Source organism: Strix aluco, chromosome 2 (genome assembly GCF_031877795.1).
Source record: "Strix aluco isolate bStrAlu1 chromosome 2, bStrAlu1.hap1, whole genome shotgun sequence".
NCBI classification, from domain to species: Eukaryota; Metazoa; Chordata; class Aves; order Strigiformes; family Strigidae; genus Strix; species Strix aluco.
The window spans coordinates 54,412,356-54,431,834 of NC_133932.1; the positions used below are offsets into that span (position 1 = coordinate 54,412,356).

The window sequence follows — 19,479 nt, forward strand, 5'->3', positions numbered from 1 at the left end:
AGCCAGGTACCTAAAAGTTGTCCCCCTGCTTTGTCTAGGCCAGGATGGACGAACTGCAGCTGTTAGCTGCATACAGCAGCTATACATCTGTCATTGTTCAGTTTGTTGTGCTACCAGCAGCGAGGCAGTAGTAGAGGAGCACAGTGGTGGGGCGCGGAGGGACCCTGCTGTGTGCCTTGCATAGCAGGTCTGTTCTGCAGCAGATCTGTGCAGCCCTTTGATCCTGTGGTCCATCACCTTAGCTTTTCCTCAGCTTTCCTTCACAGCTAACCTTTTGCTCTGGTGCATGTAGGATGTCTTTTGGCTCTTACATGGATTAGGATTTCAGTAGACAAACTGCATTCAGGAATGTGGTCTATCCCTTGATCCAACTCATGTTCTTTAGCATGTAAGGAGCTTTCTTCTCATGTCACACTTATTTAAAACTAAAATATAGCATTTAAGATTGCCTTAAGTAATCCAGTTCTAGTGCTTATCTGAAAATACAAAATTAAAATAAAAGCTAAATTTGAGGCTTATAGTATATTACTTAACTACAAAAATAACATTTTCCAGCCCCAATTGCAGACTTATGAGTTCGGTTCTTCAGTGTCTCAGCAGGTCCCCAAATGTGCTATGCTACATGCAAAATAAAGCTACTGTTACTCTGAAGCCAAAACTGGTCATTATAAAAACTCTGTAAGCTGGCTGCCAGCCTCAAAGTTCATTATGAGGGAGGTCATTCTTCCTTACAGGAATGAATGTAGCTTTTGAGTACATTCTAAAAGTTTCATTTAATCACAATGGGCATGAATTGTTTTAGCTGTGATCGCCTGATGGGAAACTAACTTTCTTCTTCCTGGAAGAAAAACTACCGTGTTGATTCTTGCAGCAGCTTTTAGAACTACAGGATGTGATTTCCTTTTTTTTGAAAGAGTTGAAGATTTTGGCACTAACAAAGGAAATTTTTCTCCCTCTTCTCTGCTTTTTCTTTAAAACTGAGTAGACACTTTTCTTTTGAAATTGGTGAATGTGCAGAATAAGGTCTTTAATGGGGCTCTTTCTTAAGCATCCTCTCAAAATGTATTTTTTACAAATGTATTCAGCTCCTTCATAAAAATTGTGTGATTCCAAAATGTTTTGAAGACTGTATCAGTTTCATATTTGGCTAAAATGTTTTAAATGGGGGAAAGAAAGCAAGTATATTTTTTTTGTGGTGGATAGCCTTTCATGTCGTAATGAAATGGTTTGGAGAGCAAGCCAGGCATTGTGTGGTATTAGGATGGGAAACCATGTCCTCCAGCTGGAACACAGGAATTTCCAATGAGATCCAAGGAAATATTTTTTTCCCTGTGAAGGTGGTTAAGCACTGGGAGAGGTTGCCTGGGGAGGCTGTGGACACTCCATCCTTAGAGGTACTCAGGGATGCTTGGAGGTACTCAAGCATCCTTGGAATACCTTGGAGGTTCTGAAGCAGTCTACTGTAACTGACCCTACTTTGGCCAGGACATTGGACTAGAAACCACCAGGAGTCTCTCACAACCTAAATTCTGTGATTCTTTGAAATTGATCTTCATTGTATGTGCGATATCTATGATATTGCATGAGTTTGTCATTCTATTATACAATTGTATTTTCTGTATGATTGCTGACAACCACAAAGAAATGGAGAGGGGATGGTCTTGGTAGAGGGCAGAACTCTGCAGCAGCAGCAACTAGTCGGTGAAAAACTAGAAGTCAGAGTCCAGTGCAGCAAGCTGCTGCATGTTCAGGATATTTTTTCGCAGCACTGAAATGGTGCGGGGAGTGTGTTCGTTACTCCTTGGCAACTGTCTAATGATTGTCATGTTGTAAGTAGCTGTGAAGAGCTATGCCCAGGATTGATTTTCCTCATGTGTGTAAAAATGTGTTGATGAACGAAAATAGTAAATTTAAAGTACTGCTTTACTTTCACTAGTATAGACCCTTTGCCAGGACCAGTTTGGAAGAATCCAGTCTCATAACACTAGTCCCTAAATGTTAAGAAAAACAGATAGCAGCGATTTCAAACACCTGTCTCCTCCCAGCAAAATTCCAGGACTTTTCCCAAATAAGTATTTGTTTCAAAACGTGTTTAAAGGTTAAATTTTCACATGGCTTAAACTAAACACATAAAGTAGCAGGGATATCCAGTTTTAATCCTCTGTAAGCTTTTTAATTTACTTTATGGTTGTTAGAGAGGATATTGATTACGTGTTGCCAGAGAGATTCAAGATGAGCAAAAAATCATGGTATTGTAGATGCTTCCCAACCCAACAGGTCAGAAAGGGAAAATTCCTGGCATTAACTAACTTTAAATGTTTCAGCAGAAAATAAATATGGCTTCCAGAAAATGTTGTGCTCTCTATTCTAGATTTTTCCTTTCTTGCTATTCTGAAGTAACTCCTTCATTCAGATATCTTAGTTTTTAACACAGATGTGTCAGTGCTATCCTGTTGAGGATCCACAGAAATTCTGGGCCATCAATGTCAAAGAAATTCTAAATCAATTAGGTGTGTGGTCCAGGCAGGAAGGACATAGGTAAGAGAATTCCTTTTCCTGTCACATTGTGCACATTGGTGTCCTTAATTTTTTTAAGTGGTAGGTGATGGATGGACCTTAGTTAGGAAGCACTAAGTGATATTCACTGAAAGACAAAGTCTCTTGTTTTGAGATATTTCTGAAGAATCATTTTTTTTGTCTGAGAAGAACTCAGCCAAGTTAGTGTTGAGATGTATCTTCTATACTGTGCAAAGTTGCAGAAGCCATTTAAAACTGTCACACTGCTGAGCTGAGATGAAAATCTTTGTAGGTGTGACTCCAATACGTTGATTTTTTCCTCCGTCCCATCACCTCTAGAAGTGAAAAAGTAATTCATTTAATGTTAGTTGTCCCTGGAGTACCTGAGCTGCATAGTCCAAGAAGTCTAATTAGGGGTGACTGTTACATTCTTATATACCAATAAAGAAAAAAAAAATGCATAAGAAAATCTTGGTGCACCATTTAAACAGTAAACAAATGCTATTGTGTGTAAATTATACATGACAAAATGGCTTCATAAAAATCCAGTGGGCTTCAAGTAGATTTTTGGGGGGGGGGGGTGGGGTGGATGGAGGAGAAGGATAATCTCTTTTTTGATTAATTCAACCAGCCATAGGTGTTGAACATAGAATATTGATGAAGAAAGGTATTGATACAGTTGTAAAATAGATTGTATCTAGAAACCAAATGTAGGTCACAATCCAAGAGGTGGAAGAACTGCAGTTGGAGAGGCACGTACAGTTTGTGATGGATAGCGAAATATAAACTCTCAGCGTAGACTACTCAATAAAGGAATGAAGGTGATCCCTGGATACAGGAGTGATGAAGATTCAATACTGTGTGGAAGAGTTTGATTCACAAGAGTTGCAAGAAGAACAGTAAGTCTAGAAAAGCTGTGAGAGAGTGAGCTTTTGATTTGATCCAAGAGAAGGTTAAGATGTTGCCAGGTCAATCTCTATGTGAGAGAATACTTATACCAGCAGACAGAGATTTGATCCATAAGGCAGTGACATAACAAGATTCGATGTCTGGAAGTTGGAACGCATAATGCATGCTACTAATAAGTAACATTCTTTATTATGCTGATGATTCATTTATGAAAGAACTAAGTCATAAATTTCGTAGGTTCCCCATCTGGCCAAGTCTTTAAAGACATCAGATCAGCTGTCTTTCTCTGGAAGAAACGGTATGGCTTTGTAGCAAAGGTAGAAGACAATGAGATGACGGAGGACTCGATGGATGAAGCCTTGTGGGCTGTAATAATCTGGAAGCTTTGTGATCTGGAATAAGTCTGTCAGGAACTGGAGTGAGGCCATCAGGTTTTTTTCAGATAGGCTGCTGAACAGCTGTCAGACAGTAGCTGCCAGTTAACATAAAGAATGTGTCCTACATTGCCAAAATGTCTAAGTGGTTTTGGCAGTGGAAGGAAATGTGGGCTTGCTTCGTAGTCTTTTCACCGCAGGAATGGATGATGCACATCATAATCTGTTCTAGCAGAGCATTTGTTTGGGCATCAGAGGAAACTGAAGAAAATATAGAACAAAAATCCAGATCAGTGCCCTGTGGAGAAGAAAGGGAAAGACTAGATCTTGGAGGCTTTTACATGCAGTTAAGTTCCACTCTTCAGTAAACTTTTAGAAGCAGTTTAATAAATCATGTAATATTTTCTGTTGACAGTTCTGACTTGTTTGAAGCTGTATGCGTCACTGCTTGAGAATAGCTTCTGCTGATCTCACCAAGGTTAGAGGTGGGAAATTTGTCTGCTTTTGTATTTCTGTTATTCAACAAGCCTTTCTTCTCTTTGCTTAGACTGTGCCACTTTGAGGCTAGTGCCCTTTCGCAGCTGTCAGAGCTGAATGTCATTGTCCTTTACACCCAGATGGGTGCTGACCTCGTGCTGATTTAGGTGGCCCCTTTCCCAAACCTGACCTCCTAGGGACTTTGCTCCTCTCATGGCAGGTGCAAGTGGTTTGAGATGCAAAATGTAGACCATACAAATGTTGGGGGGGAAATTGAAATCTCTCATACTCAGAATCTTTTCTCTTCATTTTCTTCACTACTCTGCAGTACTATTTAAGCATATGTCCTGTAGGTTTTGGCAGTACCAGATTTTGTCTAGCTTGGCAAATTTGTGTGGTACATATTACCACCAGTTAAATGCCAATAAGAAAGTTATCTTCTGATGTTGCAGTCAGTCTTGTCCCTCTACCTGTCTTGTGACACCCTGACCTACTATAACACTTTATCACCAGATGTTGGGCCAATTCAGTGATTTGTCTCCAGCCTATTAGGGCAGACTGAGATCTCCAGTTGCCAAATCTTTTATCTAGAGCCTTCCACATGAATATCAACCATGTTCAGTGATTCTTCATTACCAGCTCATTGACATCACTCTTTGCAACTTTCTTTTGAGAAAGGGATAGAGATGGCAAAGATATCAAACCTTGAACTCCTCAGTTTGTAGAGATCTTGTTACAGTCTATGGAGATAAAAATACCTAGATTGTACGTAGACCACTGAGTGCTGCTTTGTGCCTACTTGAAGGTACCTCATCTGGAGAGAGGCATGAGAAAAATACCTATGCCTGCCAACAGTGATCAGCTGGCAGCGATTCCCAACTTCAGGAGTTGGTAGGGAAGAATTATATTAAAATAGTGACTACTAAGTAAATCCTAATCAAATGGAAATCAGAAATTTAGAAAGGATGAATATATTACATAAATGTGACATTATTCATATACCATAGATGTTTAAAGTAGAACTTTTCTGCTAGCACTGAGAATCTGCTGGAAGTCAGTCTTAAAAAATAATCCATTGCAATGAAATGCAACAAAGAAGTTAGAATTAATTTCCTCTCATAATAATCAGTAGATATATGTAATTTGTGACTACTCAGTTCTGTGAGAGGCTTGTATCTAGCAAAATAATTCAGTAAAGCTTACAGGGCTCACATGAAAGAGAGGTTCAATGCACTTTCAAGTAAGTTTATTTGCTCAGCTAAAAATAAACATATGCAAACATTACAGGGTTCAAGGGGAAACCAGTGAACCAGCCAGCTTCTGAAGGAAAGATCTTATTGCCCATCTGCTTCCACAGAAAAGGACCTCTACCCATCCCTGTATTTTGGAGGGCCACTATTGTTGGGGTCTTTTTGTTCTGTAACTGGTGTCTAATCAAGAGCTACTAAGAGAAGTTAAAAAGTCCTTTTATAGTAATTCAGGAATAGTTCAGTACCATCAAAGATGACGAATTGAATGCTGTCCCTTAAATGCCTTTTTTTCTTGCTGCTGTTAAATCCTCACTCCTTTCTCTAAAATACCTGCTTTGCTTTGCTGAAAACTCCCCACATTTCACATGGAAGGTCCTCTCCCCCACTAACTCCAGACTGTGCCTGTAGGTCATATCTTTCTCTCTTTCCAAACTGGCAGTTTGCACCTCATCTGGTCTTGGGAAATTCTCACAAGCTCCATGACTTTGCTGTGCTTTTCTGCAAACGGTGCTATATTGCAAACTTCCACATGGTGCTGTGAGGGATGAAGGAAGAGAGCGTGACTTAGAGTCCTCCTTTGCATGTGGGTTGATGAGGAAACCCCGGTGAGGTTCTCATGCGCTCTAGTTACTTCTGAGTAGCAGCCCGGTCTGGGGCTGTGTATGTGCCTTTTGCTGTTTAGTGCTGCTGTGTGAGAAAATGAAGCAATGAGACAAAATCTGAGCAAGACTTTACATTCTTTTACCAAAAATGTATTTTGCATACCAACTTTTCTGAGTCTTCAGCCTTAATTGATCCTCTTTCTGATTATTCACTTAAAAACAAGCAAACTCCAACAATTCACCAAGTTCACTTTGGTGTATAGAGTCATGAGGTATATCTACATATGGGATGATTACTTCCATGAGCTTTCCTTGAGTTCGGTGACTAGCTCTCTGAGCCTGGCAGCATGACTGAATTGCTGTCATCATAATGCCTGGCTGAGCTGTGATGGTGCTTTTGGAGAATATCTTAGGTGTTGCGTTCTGGAGAGAGAGGGGAGCGCCCATCTGCTTGTGGTGAGAACTAGAGAAAGTGAGAAGAAACCCACTGGCAAGTTCAGGTGTGTTTACGCTGCTTTATCTGCATTTGTAATAAACAGAAATGTATCAGTTCATAGGCAAAGGAATTAACTGTTCCTCATCAGATGAGGTAATTCACAGAGGAAGTTTCTATAGCATGGGGACATTCCTGTCAGAGGACCGATTTTTGTATCGGATACATTGAACAGTCTGAAATTATATCTAATTAATGACTGTATAAGCTGGCCTTATGCTAGAAGGCCATATGTTCACATGTGTAGACATTGTGAAGACAGGCAAACAGCATCTGCAGTGATTATGGATCTGCCTCAGAGCTGCTTACTCACTGTGAAGCAGTTGATGAGCAAGGCAGCGCTGGTGCCAACCACCTGAAGTAGCACTGATGCTCACTGATGATACATGAACAGATATAGAAATATATGAATATTCACGGCCCATTGCTGCCTGCAGCATTTTGTCGATATGGGATGGGGTCCTCAGCCTGTTCAGTGGTTGAAGGCACCTCATCTGTAGAAGGTCTGGGTTGCTGTATAAATGCTTGGATATGCAGAGCAGCCTGTGTATGCAGCACTAGCATGGCAGATAGTGTGTAAGCAAGTGCTTCTCTTTAAAGAGAAAAGGGAAGCAGGCGTGAGTGGGAAGAGCTCACCTACGTGGAGTTACAGCTGGGAACTTTTCTCCAGCCCATAGTAGCATGTGGACCCATCAGGTCCACAAATCCTGAAGATATCAGCCAAAGCCAGCAGGAATGTGTATGTGGATGTACCTCTTTTAAGCATAATTCTCTCCAGGGAGGAAAGGGAAAGTGTGTTTTAAAGGTGGACAAATAGTAGCCCAGTATAAAGTCCCTTCTGGAAATTTGTCTCAGCCTTTGAGAAAGTAGTGTGTGTCCTTTTTGGTTGTTTTTCTTTCCTGCTTGAGGACTTTGATATCAACAATAGTTCAAGGGGTGAATAGGAGAATTTTGGAAGGATGAGAGCAAAGAAAATAGTTTTGCTGTGATCCATTTAGATAAGATGAATGGTGACCATTTACCTTTCACCAGAGTTGCATTGTTTCAGTTCAGTTGCACTGGAGAGATGATGCCTAGGACTGCATAGGCAGAGTCTGGAAAACTTGTACTGAGCTAGAGGGAAAAAAGGCATTTTTTTGTCCTTGAGGTGTTTCGTATTTGTCCTCTGGGATGAAGGCTAAGTCAAACAGGCTGATTTTGGAAAACTTAAGTTATGGCAATTTTTTTCCCCTGGCATTTTTGCCATTTCAGACAGCTCTGTCTTTCTGATACTGTTTTTGCTCTGACTCTTATTCTGCCAGAGACCAGCTCCTGGGTGGATGGCTTCCAGCATGCTTCTGCATGAGGGAAAAACATTAGCCAAGGAAGGAGTCAAAGGAGGGGTATTATTCAGCTTCGTGGCCACATATATCCTCACTGTTTCCACACAGGAGCACTTAAATCCTCCAAACAGGAAGATTTGCTTTAGAAGATGGGAAAGTTTGTAGCTACTTGCAGTGATCTGGAACAACTTTTGGGTCCACCTGTACAACATCAATGGGCAAGTGATCTTTTCTGATCAATTGCAGAAGAAATTGGAGAGATGTTAGTTGTCTCAGTATCTCGGTGGGTTTAGGCCTTAATTATCCTTTTGTGCCATTCTGCTGAAGCGCATTTGTTAATCACTCCAGAGTACTTCAGCTTCTTTCAATATATTGAATTCCACCTTGATGCTTTTAAAAGTGTTTGTGCAGCATATACCTTTCCTATGAGTATGTCCACAGTCTGAAACAAAAGTGCAGTCTTCCAAACTTGACATCCATGTTGTTATCCTGTAAATTAGTATGCTCTGTGCTGTTACATAAGTTTATCTCGTCAAAATAATAAAAGCTGAGTGTGCTAAAAGGCTGATAAGCCTGCCATGAAGAATTACATCATTCAGATTCTTCTGCCTTAAAATAACACCTGTTGCTTTACCAACTGATGCTGGTAGGATAGAGTGTCTTGAGAACTAGTATAAAGTGTAAAAAAGGAAAAAAAGAAAAACATTTTTTTCAGGCAGTTCAGGTCCGAGGTTGCCTTGGCAGCCTTGAATTTAGTATTGTCTCTGAGCCACTCTTATACAAAAGGATGACGAGAAAGCACAGCTGTTCTGTATTTCTGGATATTAAAAATGGACAAAGTGACTTTTCAGTAATACTGCCATAGCCTCGAGGACCGAATGCAAAAAACAAGCGCTCCTTCTGTTGGCAGGTGGGAAGTTCAATCCCTTAAATGCAAAATAAAAAATAATAAAATAGATGGTTGTGCAGATTCTGAGGGTAGCCTGCAATGAAGGGAAAGAGACAAGCACCCCACAGCTGCCAGCGAAAATCGCTGCTGGCAGTGTGTGCGCATAAACTAACAGCGGGCTTCCAGCAGCCCTTAAATAAATGGAGAGGGGCTGAGGGGAAGTTCATCCCTGATACCACGGTTTTGCACAATGATCCCCTTTCTGGGTGCTGGGGTCACAGCTGCTGTCTGGAGATTACGTACAGAAGCACTCTTCTTCTTGGGAGAGTGAGGTTTCCTGGAGGATTAAGCACAGGCTGAAAGCAGGAGGAGTTATTCGGGAGGGAGACAAAGAAAGCGAGCCCGCAGCCGTGACATGTGACAGGGGAGGAAGATTGTGAGTGAGAGGACAACTGCCGGTGGTTGCTGCTTGGATGGCAGAGTCTCCAGCATGGGTTCCTGAAGTGTTCCAATCGCAGGGTGAAACCCACCATGGGTTTGGCACGACCCTGCCTGCTTTCAGGACTCGGAAGTGCTGCTTTCCCGCTCATGTGGGAGGTGGATGGAGTCTGACAGAGCTCTGCCACCTCCTGCGTCTGAACTGAAGTAATTTCTTTGCTTGCCATCTCAAGTCCCCTTTAGTCATTCAGAAATAACGATCAATGCAGTAATCTGAATCCCCATGTAAAGGTACTTTTGCGCTCCCCATCTGCTCAGAAGGCTATGCTTTTTGCATTTTCCTGTCGCAAACATGGTGTCAGCGTGCCTTCTGAGCCTGCTGCTCTGGTACTTCCTTCTTCCTTCTTCCTTCTCAGCTCCCAGTTTTTCCTTTTTTTTTTTTTTTTTTCCCCCCTTTGTTTCTCTCTTATCCTGCTGTTTCACCTCTTGGGTGTACATATTCCCAGGAGAGTACCCATAAAAATCCTTCTACCCATGTATCATGTGCCAGCACCTCTGTTTTGCGTAGGAAGGTCTTCTATATTTGAAGCCAGGGCCATCTGCCTCATTCCTTAAAAAAAAACCATGTTTATTGCAGTTTTCTGCAAGGGCAGTGGCCACAGTTCTTCTGTATAACTTTAAAAGGAAAATGCAACCCATCCTATAGTAATAATATTTGAAACTTCTCTCCTATTTATCAGTTACTTCTAAAGTTGAGTCTCATTTCACTTACCAGATCAAATTTCCCACAGATCCCATATGCTGACTACTTCTTTTTAGTTGCTACAGAATCCACTACTGCTTTTTATAATCTGAAACAAATGGGTTCTGCACATAATGTAGGAAAGGAGAGGTGGAGGCAGAGGAGGCTGACAATGCGTGCATTCAAACGATGTGAAAATGCAAGTGGGAAAAATATGACTGTGTCAGTAGAGGTTGTCAGAGGGGGGTTAGGGCATATCATGTATGAGCAAATCACAGCTATTTTGAAGGCAAAGGAAAGAAACTTCGTGAAAGGAGCAGAATTCCAGAAGGACACTAATGAGTAAGTATAGGGTACCAGCGTTTAAATGTAATGTCATAGTTGCTAGTTATTGTCCCTGCTGCATGGGTATTTCCTAAGTGCAGTATGAGTCTTAACCATCTCACCTTTAAAACTGCATTTCCATTTGCCTCTGACTCTGTAAAATCCTCTCTAAAAAGGAACATTGTCGAATAAATTGGTAAGAGAGAAAATACTGCTATTGCAGCTGAATAGTTCATGCTTTTGATGTTGCATTTAGGCACAAACATAAATAAATGGTAAATGATGCAAAAGCTGTTGAGAGAGGAGAAACTTGGTAGAAGGTAGAAATGTAACCTGTCTTCAGTCCTTGGTTGATACTTTTGTTAAAGCGAAATGCTGAAGAGTGCTCCCTTGCCAAGGAGGAACTGAAGCAGCTTCAATATCTTTTTGAATCACAAGTCCTTAATGCAAAGAGTACTGATGACTGCCCACATCTGGTGAATTGGATTAGAATCTAATTAGCATGAAGAATTTAGGAAACTTTTTATAAAGTTTCAAAAAATAATATGTGAAAGAAAAAAAATAGCTTAGCTAAAAATTCAGAGAAGTATTACCAAAATGTTCCTTGGGGAGAACTGGAAAGTAGCTTTCCTGCTCCTGAAAGATACAGCACACATGAATGGTAACCTATTTTATTTGTTAGCATTTTCTGTTCAGATAATTTGGTATGTTTAAAGATATCTGTTGTATCTAATTGACCCCTGTAGTTTAGAGTCCATCTGGAAATCTTAGGCACATACTGTGAAAGATCAATAAAGTGATTTTAGTGTTGTGAAAGCAATTTTTCTGGCCTAGTTTATGCACTAAAAAGGGTAATACACCTGTCCTACATTTGTGAAGTATCCCAGCAAACACAAAAGGACAGTCTATTCAGTTTATATACTTTGTTTTCCAACAGTGCGTTTTAATGGCATGTTTCCAAGCAAAAACATACTTTCCCCTCTAATCTCATTTACTTACAGGCACAGCAACTATTCTGTATAGCAAAGAAAGGTTAAATTCAGGCTAAAATATGGTCCAAAGGAAAGATGAAGGCAGAAACTCCTTCTGTAATGCTTACTGTAGAGGAATAGAAATTCATGTCTCTAAATTTAGGGTTTACACCAACACCGAGAAGCAAAGGCTTTTCGAAAAGAAAATGAGTTGTGTAGTAGAAATTACACATATTTTAAGGTGGAAATAGCTGCTTTCATGTCTTCCATCTCTGTTGCGGTTCTGAATATCTACTCAGCTTTAGGTGTGCATTTTCTTTTTTCTGTGGGATTGCGCAGGGCTTATTTGCACAGCATATTCATAACAGTGCTTTGACTTGTAGGGTGGAAAGTGGGATCCTCTATGTATTGTTAGTAGGAATTTTGTGTCCTGAGGAAAAATCTTGAGCAATAGTTATCAAGATGGACTAGCATGTCTAACACTATGTGAGGTGATTCAAAACTGTTGGAAAATTACATTTGACTTCCCTAGGGCATCTCACATATTTGGTTGCTACATCTTGGATTAATTAGTTTTGGTGGGGTTTTTTTGTATGAAGCTCTAAACCCTTTCTCTTTGAAATATTTAGGAGCGAGATTAAATTTTGTCAACATCTGTGGTGTTGTTATGTTGCAGGTATAGCATGGGTAGAAAGGAAAGAGGAGTAGGGCTTTTGAGGAGAGAAGGGTTTATATGTTTTTAAGCATGCAGGCACTTGAGTGTTTCTGGAGTTATGTATATCTCTGAGGAGGCTCCTCTGTAGCAGGACACAGGATATTCCTCCCCAGTTTGGGATCAGCTCGTGCAGCATGCCTGGGACCATGAAGGATCCCTGTGGGAAACTTCAGTGCTGTGGATGATGGGCTCCATCCAGGCACTGCATTCCAACTAGGATGGAGTAGGATGCGTAGGGTGAAATGTGGGGAGACCTTCCTTCTCCTCTCACCCTGCTCTGTACCTACTTTCATTGCTTTCCTGATCTTGGTCATGATGTGTCCAGCAGCCCAGCTTCGGTGTTTGGTGTTCCCAACTCTCCAGCTTTGACTTGAAAGGAGTTTTCTATTTTATGGGGCCCTGTTCCTCTGTCCCAAGAGCAGCCTTGAGAGCTCAGGATGCTTTTTGCGTTAATGTCCATGTGTGTGTCTGAACGAGTGCTGGGGCTCTCGCATTTAAGCAGAAATTTTAGGCTAGCAAATATCTACCATATCATGAGAAGACTGAATATCACCTCTGCCTTGATTCGTACCTTCAGACAGATTCCCCAAGTCAGGGCTGTGTTTAGAAAGTAGTAAAAATAGTAATGATCCAGGAAGTCAGTTTTGTTAGACTGAGTTAAAAGGACAGGAAAGGAGATGTGAGGGACTTGTCCTGCTTCATAGCAAATCAATCTCTGTTTGAGTTTTGGCGTTTGTTTTTTCATGAGATTAATATAGAAGGCCAGAAACTATTTCTGCCTGCAGGAGCAGGCATAGTATGTCCTAAATGTTTTCTGTGGCTTTCTCTTCTCACTGAAAGCTGAGGTGTGAAGCATATTCTGAGATAATTCTATGTTGTTCACTTACACAGAAGAAAATAGCAGTAGGTGGGATACTGGAAAAGTTAATAGCACTTACTCAATGTGGAGGTGAGAAGATAGTTTTGTCTCAGCAAGAGTGACTCGTGATGCCAAAATGAATGTAATGAGGATTGTTTATTTTAGCTTAGATATCATATGTACCTATTGAGGTCTGAGAAAAAGCAAGTGAACCTTCATAAGATTACTGTCAGGGTTCAATAACCTGTAGTGATCTGAGTTGTAAAAGCCCGTCTCATCACATGAGAATACAGAGCGCTCTTTCTGGGAGTTTTTGAAAGGAAGAGTGGTGCCATTGTTGGTAGGGTGCTGCCCTGTGCCAGAATGTCACAGCGGATAGCGGCATGTGCTGTGTATTCATCGTTGGTCTGAATCCAGCAAATCTGAAGAATAACTGGAATTTCAGAATGTTTCCTTGATTGGTAAAGTACTGTGGTCAGGTCCCTTTGGGGCATCAGCAACATGAAAGGCATTGCTCTACCCTGTTCTGACTTCTTTCACTTCCTTTCCTCCACACCCCAGCCATCCTGAAGAGAAATTTCACAGGTGAGATGTATCTCCTAATCAGCAGAGGACTTTTTTTCTTGGCCTTCTCTTTTCTTGATCTAAATTCAGAGTTATGAGACTATTTTACCTGAAGTTTCTGTTGATAGATCCCTTCCCCGGGAAGCCTAAAATCTCATTGCTAGTTTACTAGACCTTTTTAGCGAGCATTTCTCTTACCATCTGTGGTGGATTGACCCTGGCTGGATGCCAGGTGCCCACCAAAGCTACTCTATCACTCCCCCTCCTCAGTTAGACAGGGGAGAGAAAATACAACAAAAGGCTCATGAGTCGAGATAAGGACAGGGAGACGACTCAGCAATTACCATCATGAGCAAAACAGACTCAACTTGGGGAAAATTAATTTAATTTATTACCAATCAAATCACAGTAGGATAATGAGAAATAAAAACTAAATCTTAAAACACCTTCCCCCCACTCCTCCCTTCTTCCTGGGCTTAACTTTACTCCCTATTTTCTCTGCCTCCTCCTCCGCAGCGACACAGGGGCATGGGGAATGGGGCTTGTGGACAGTTCATCACACATTTTTTCTGCTGCTCCTTCCTCCTCAGGGGGAGGATTCCTCACACTCGTCCCTTGCTCCAGTGTGGGGTCCCTCCCATGGCAGACAGTCCTCCATGAACTTCTCCAGTGTCAGTCCTTCCCATGGGCTGCAGCTCTTCACAAACTGCCCCAGCGTGGGTCCCTTCCACGGGGTGCAGTCCTTCAGGAACAAACTGCTCCAGTGTGGGTCCCCCACAGGGTCACAAGTCCTGACAGCAAACCTGCTCCAGTGTGGGCTTCTCTCCCCAGGGGGCCACAGGTCCTTCCAGGAGCCTGCTCCAGCGTGGGCTTCCCACGGGCTCACAGCCTCCTTCGGGCACCCACCTGCTCCGGTGTGGGGTCCCCCACGGGCTGCAGGTGGAGATCTGCTCCAGCGTTACCCTCCATGGGTGCAGGGCCACAGCCTGCCCTGCCATGGGCTGCACCACGGGCTGCAGGGGAATCGCTGCTCCGGTGCGCCTGGAGCACCTCCTCCCCTCCTTCTTCACTGACCTTGCTGTTGCAGAGCTGTTTCTCTCACATTTTCTCACTCCTCTCTTCTGCTGCAATTGCTGTTGCATTAGGTTTTTTCCTTCCTTAAATATATTATCCCAGAGGTGCTACCACCATCACTGATGGGCTTCAGCTTGGCCTTGTCCAGTGGCGGGTCCGTCTTGGAGCCGGCTGGCATCGGCTCTGTCCGACATAGGGGAAGCTGCTGGCAGCTGCTCACAGAAGCCACCCCTGTAGCCCCCCGCTACCAAAACCCTGCCATGCAACCCCAATACACCATCTTTTTGTGACCTGTAAGAACTGCAATGGTGCAAGTACATCTGTTTGTAAATGGAGCAGGTTTATTTCATTTTCTGTGCCAAGCAGTTGCAGCAGTTGATGAAACAACACTTCTAAAGGACTCATCTCAGAAGGAGCGCTTATGAAGTGAAGTTCTGCTCATCCTAGTATGAGTGAGAAAACTGGTCTCTATTTGGTCTCTAATTCCTCTGTCTCCTGCCTAGGCTGCTTTATTACTCTCATCCATCTGTTAATGACTGGAAGAAGGCCTCTGGAAGGCATCATAAGTCCTCCTTTTGCTTTGATGTGAGACCTTTCTGTGGTAACATGTGGAGGTCTTGTCCACTATTTTGGTACCAAGTTGTGAAGTGCCTCAGAGCGTGGAAAAATGCATGTCCAGCCTTTAGAGGCAATTTACAGGTGGTGGTAGAGAAATACCGCCAAATAGTGCATAGTACTGTCCAGCCAGATTTCTTTAGCCCACTTTGGTCAGAAAGTCACCATCCAGTCATGTGTGGCCCCAAGTATAGCAAACATAATTGTTAAAGTGAACATGTAGCTATTGGAGAATGTGAAAAAGCTTTCCTGTGGGGAGAGTTGGCTTGTTACTGGCTTAGCTGGTGCATCAGAGAAGAGTGCGAATCATTAGCAGACAGACCCTTAGGCTGTAGGCGCTTGATGCCGCAAGGAACGTTTTGGTGAGAAGTGTGTGAGAACATCTGCTGGAGGGAGGAATATGTCTGCAGTTAGACCTCAGTCACTGCTGCACAGTTGCCATATGGACACTATACTGCATCAGCACCAGTAACTCTTTGGTTCTGGTGGAAATGAGTAAGTGAAACGCCTCTCCTGCCAGGTAACGAGGATCTGCAAAATCCCCAGGCTTGGCACTCTACGGGAGGGAGCACTGGCACTGTGTAGGTCACGTGGCACGTGGCAGGGTAAAAATGGATGGTTGAGAGCAAAGTGCTCATGCACAGCAGAGACTGTTGAGTATCTTGAGCATTGCTGCTAAAGAAATCAAGGAGTGGAGATGGTTTCTGATCCTCAGGAAAATTTCCTGAAACAGAAGAGTCTGAACAAAGCAGGCATTTCTCCTACACGACTTTTCTGCAGGCTGCATCCCAGGCTTTTTTTCTGCATGGTTTTTATATCCACCTCACTTGCAAGCTGCCTGCCTGGGATCTCATTGGCATTCTGCTTTTCTGCTGTAATCTCATGTTGTTAAGGAGTGTGATTTTTGTTCTTAGCTGTGCCGCATATAGAAGATTACATAAATACCTTGGAAATCTTGGGAGGGGGAAGAAGAAGAAAAAGAAAAAAAAAAATCCCCACCAAACCCTTCCTCTGAGAAATATTTTAACCGTGTAATCTTACGTCTTCCTCTCAGAGAAAATTCTGTTTAACATAGGAGGAAAGCAGACATGCCTCTTTACCAAGAAAGCCACGAACTGGCTTCCTAATGGTCCAGCTGTGCTAATGAGCAATTGCAGACCAACACACTGAGCTGTGGTAGATTTGTTTTCCTAGCAGTTGTTGCCCAAAGATGTTTTCGTACGGGAGTGCTTTTTCCTCCTCTGCTCCCTGTGTTGAATTTGTCATTTCCATCTACTTCCTCCTGCCCTCCTTTCCCTGGTAAATAGTTACTCACTTTCTATATGAAGCCATTTCATAAAGGTTTTACTTCTGAGGTTCAGCTCTGCTGTTTATAACCCTCAAGTTAAACCAAAGGATAATCCCAGGGGTGAGGGAGGCTGATGTGTTTCTCCTTGCAGCACAGCAGTTTAATTTCTCGTTGAAAACCAGTATTTTCAGCAGTGTGCCCCTGGTACAGGGGGGAGGATCCTTTATATTGGGTTACTGTAAATGTACTTGAGTTGCAAAATCCTCGATGACAGGCTCCATGCAAGTGCTGGGGGCATCCAGACAAGCTCACTGGGGGGTGGACCCCAAGACTGTGGTTCAGTGGAAACACTGCACCGACACCACGTTGCTCTTTGCCACATCAGAAGAGTGGCTTTTTTTTTTTCTTTCAAAGTCTGAAACGTATCAAATAATATAATTCACTATTTTAGATTTTATCGGTTGCGCTTCCTTCTTTTCAGAAAGAGCGAAAATTTGTTAAATATGCTTGCAACTTGGAAGAGAGAGTGGGGGAATAAAACTTCAAACAGTGCTGCTAAAAACAGCCAGGGCTGCTTTTGTTTGGACTTTCAAAACGCAGCAGCTTAATGCCTCCATTGTACGCAGGGGGAAATATGCTAATTCAAAGCACATTTCCCATCAGAAGCCCTTTCAGTCCTGTCATCGTTGAGATATGAAGGATGATAAAAGCGGGGAGAAGGGGGAGGCCCATATTATGGGAGCGCGGCTGCTGGTTATTGTGCTTGGGGAGTAGGGCTGAATAGGGCTGATGAGACCGGTCACCCGTGAAGCCCCAGGGCCGTGCGGATTCCCATGGGCGCTGGCTGCCCCCAGCCCCGCCAGGACCCCCCGCCACTGCTGCCAGGGCAGGGGTCCTTGGGGGCGCTCCCCACATCAGCCACCCCACCGCCAGCCAGCATGGGAGCGGAGGCAAGATCTGCAAGTGCAGGCCACTGTCTCCCATCCTGCAGCCCTGTAACCCAGTGTTTCTTTCCGGGTAATGTGGGCAGCTACTTTCTGTTCACTTTAAGTGCAGTTTAAGCTGAAGTAACTGATTTTTTTCTGACAAGGCCTCCATCACTTCCTTTACGATTTGCTAATGCTTGCAGGGCAGTGGTGCTCGCTGGCTGCGCAGCGCTGAGCTCCCTCAGTAAAGAGGCTCCTTCAACTTGGGACACGGGTGCTGCTGCCATTGGGGTGGTTTATTTTCTTCACAGTTATGAAACAGAAGGCAATCTGTGAAATACTACTTAGTCTGTTACCACTCATTTAAATGATTATACTTCAGGTTGAAATAAATACATTCATCAGTGTTTGGTATGTATTAAAAATCTGTAAGCACTATTCTTTAAATACTGCATGATATATATAAAAACCTAGAGTTTGGGTTTTTTCTTTTCTTTATTAAAGTCGTGAAAAGATCTTTAAATGGCAGGTTTTGTCTCAGGAGTCTGACCCTGTTGCTCTGGAGCTGGGGAGATACTTGGTTTACCCAGGAGGACTACATTTTCTGTTTTCTTTTTAACAGGTGCTAGTGTCATTCTATTGTATAGAATTTGGGATTAAATGAACTCAAGGTTCTGATAGTGTTGCTATGATATTTACTTGGAAACAGTTTGAAATGGCAATGAGAATTTAGTTGTAGTTGTTTGTCTGGCTCTATAAACCTGCAGTGTACTAATGGCAAATTAAACTAAGAAAATGGGCTTTTGATTGTACTTGCAGTCTGGTGATGTTCTGTCTGCAATAGAAGTATGTGCTACACTCGAACACATAATTAGTTTAAATATTTCTGAGGCCCATAGCTGGAATTAAGTGCTTAGAAATACTTTCAAAGCTGTGGTTGGTCTTCAGTTTTTTCCCTGTACTAATAAACTTGTGAACAGGCACATCGGGCTGGTTGATTTTGGCTGGACATGAGAAGCTGCGATCTTTTTCTGCAACCTGTGGGCAAGTCTCTGATCTGCAATGAGAGGAGCTCTATCCCATGTTGAGCAACATGCCTTCGGTCACCTCCAGGACGGTGAGCACATACTTGATGTAGTACAGTTTTTTGATACAAAGACACAGTTTCTCCTATGGACTAAAGAAAGAACCTTAGCCAGAGGCTTGGATGTCGGTTTTGCCTTGTGCTTTTAACGAAACGCCACTGTTTTAATTTTTCTTTTTTCAATAGATACCTCCCTTCTCCCTTTCCCTGGTTCCTTAGCTCCTTTCTTTTCCTCTCCAAATCGTGCAGAAAGGTGGAGCAGATGATGGTACTCAGGAATCGATAGTGGTGATAGATACACAAGATGTGTCTGTAGTACTACTAAGAGCAAAAATGCCTGATGCCATTTTGAATAACGAATGCAAAGGTCTCCAGAGAAAACACACAGTGATAATGCTTGGTGTTTACACTTGGGAAGCTCTGAGTGCAAGAGAGATGGTTGCAAATGTGCTGAAACCCAGAGAGCAGAAATAAAATGGGATGGGAATGATGCAAGGAACAGATGAAGAAAAGTAAATGTTTCACTCTGACTCATAACAAAGTGCAGAAATGATGCCTTTCAGCTGTTTAAAACCAGTGAATGTCATGTTTGGAAAGAAACAGAGAAATGGGGATGTAACTAGGCAGTGTCAGGGTGGAATCGCTCAAAAGCGAGTCTGGGTGGTTTTCAGGCAGCGGGACTGGAGGCCATTTCAGAGGCCGGGATCCTGCTCTGGAGAAGCTGCTCCTTATGCATTGACTGCAGCGGGGGCTCAGCTGCTGTGCAAGCCATCCTTTGTGCTGAGCCTCAAAACCTGCTGGGGCTGCAGAATGGCGAAACGACTGAAAGGCTCCAAGCTCGAGACACTTAAAAAATTAGGCGAGACAAAGTGTTGGAAATGTATACTCTAGGGAATAATCCTGCCCTGGCAAGGGATTTTTGCTTGACAGCCTGTCAGGGAATCCAGGCTGAAAGCTGCTACTTTGTCCTTAACTCACCCTATAGCGCTTTTGTCTCAGAGCTCGCTTTGTATGCAAGATCACCCACTGCTGAGGTTCAGCAAAAA

General features: G+C 42.8%; 1 protein-coding gene across 6 annotated transcripts in view; it reads left to right on the plus strand.

Annotated features, from left to right (window-relative positions):
- The window catches only part of GPM6B (glycoprotein M6B), a 113,516-nt gene that overhangs the window by 54,949 nt on the left and 39,088 nt on the right, over positions 1-19,479 (plus strand). Inside the window, exon 1 of one of the 6 annotated variants that reach the window (XM_074814807.1) lies at positions 18,358-18,466. The exons of the other annotated variants lie outside the window; for them this stretch is intronic. Within the exon in view, the coding sequence (XP_074670908.1) occupies positions 18,412-18,466 (55 nt within the window). The 5' untranslated portion in view covers positions 18,358-18,411. Of the gene's footprint in view, positions 1-18,357; positions 18,467-19,479 lie in introns of those variants that run through there. 6 annotated transcript variants of the gene reach the window in all.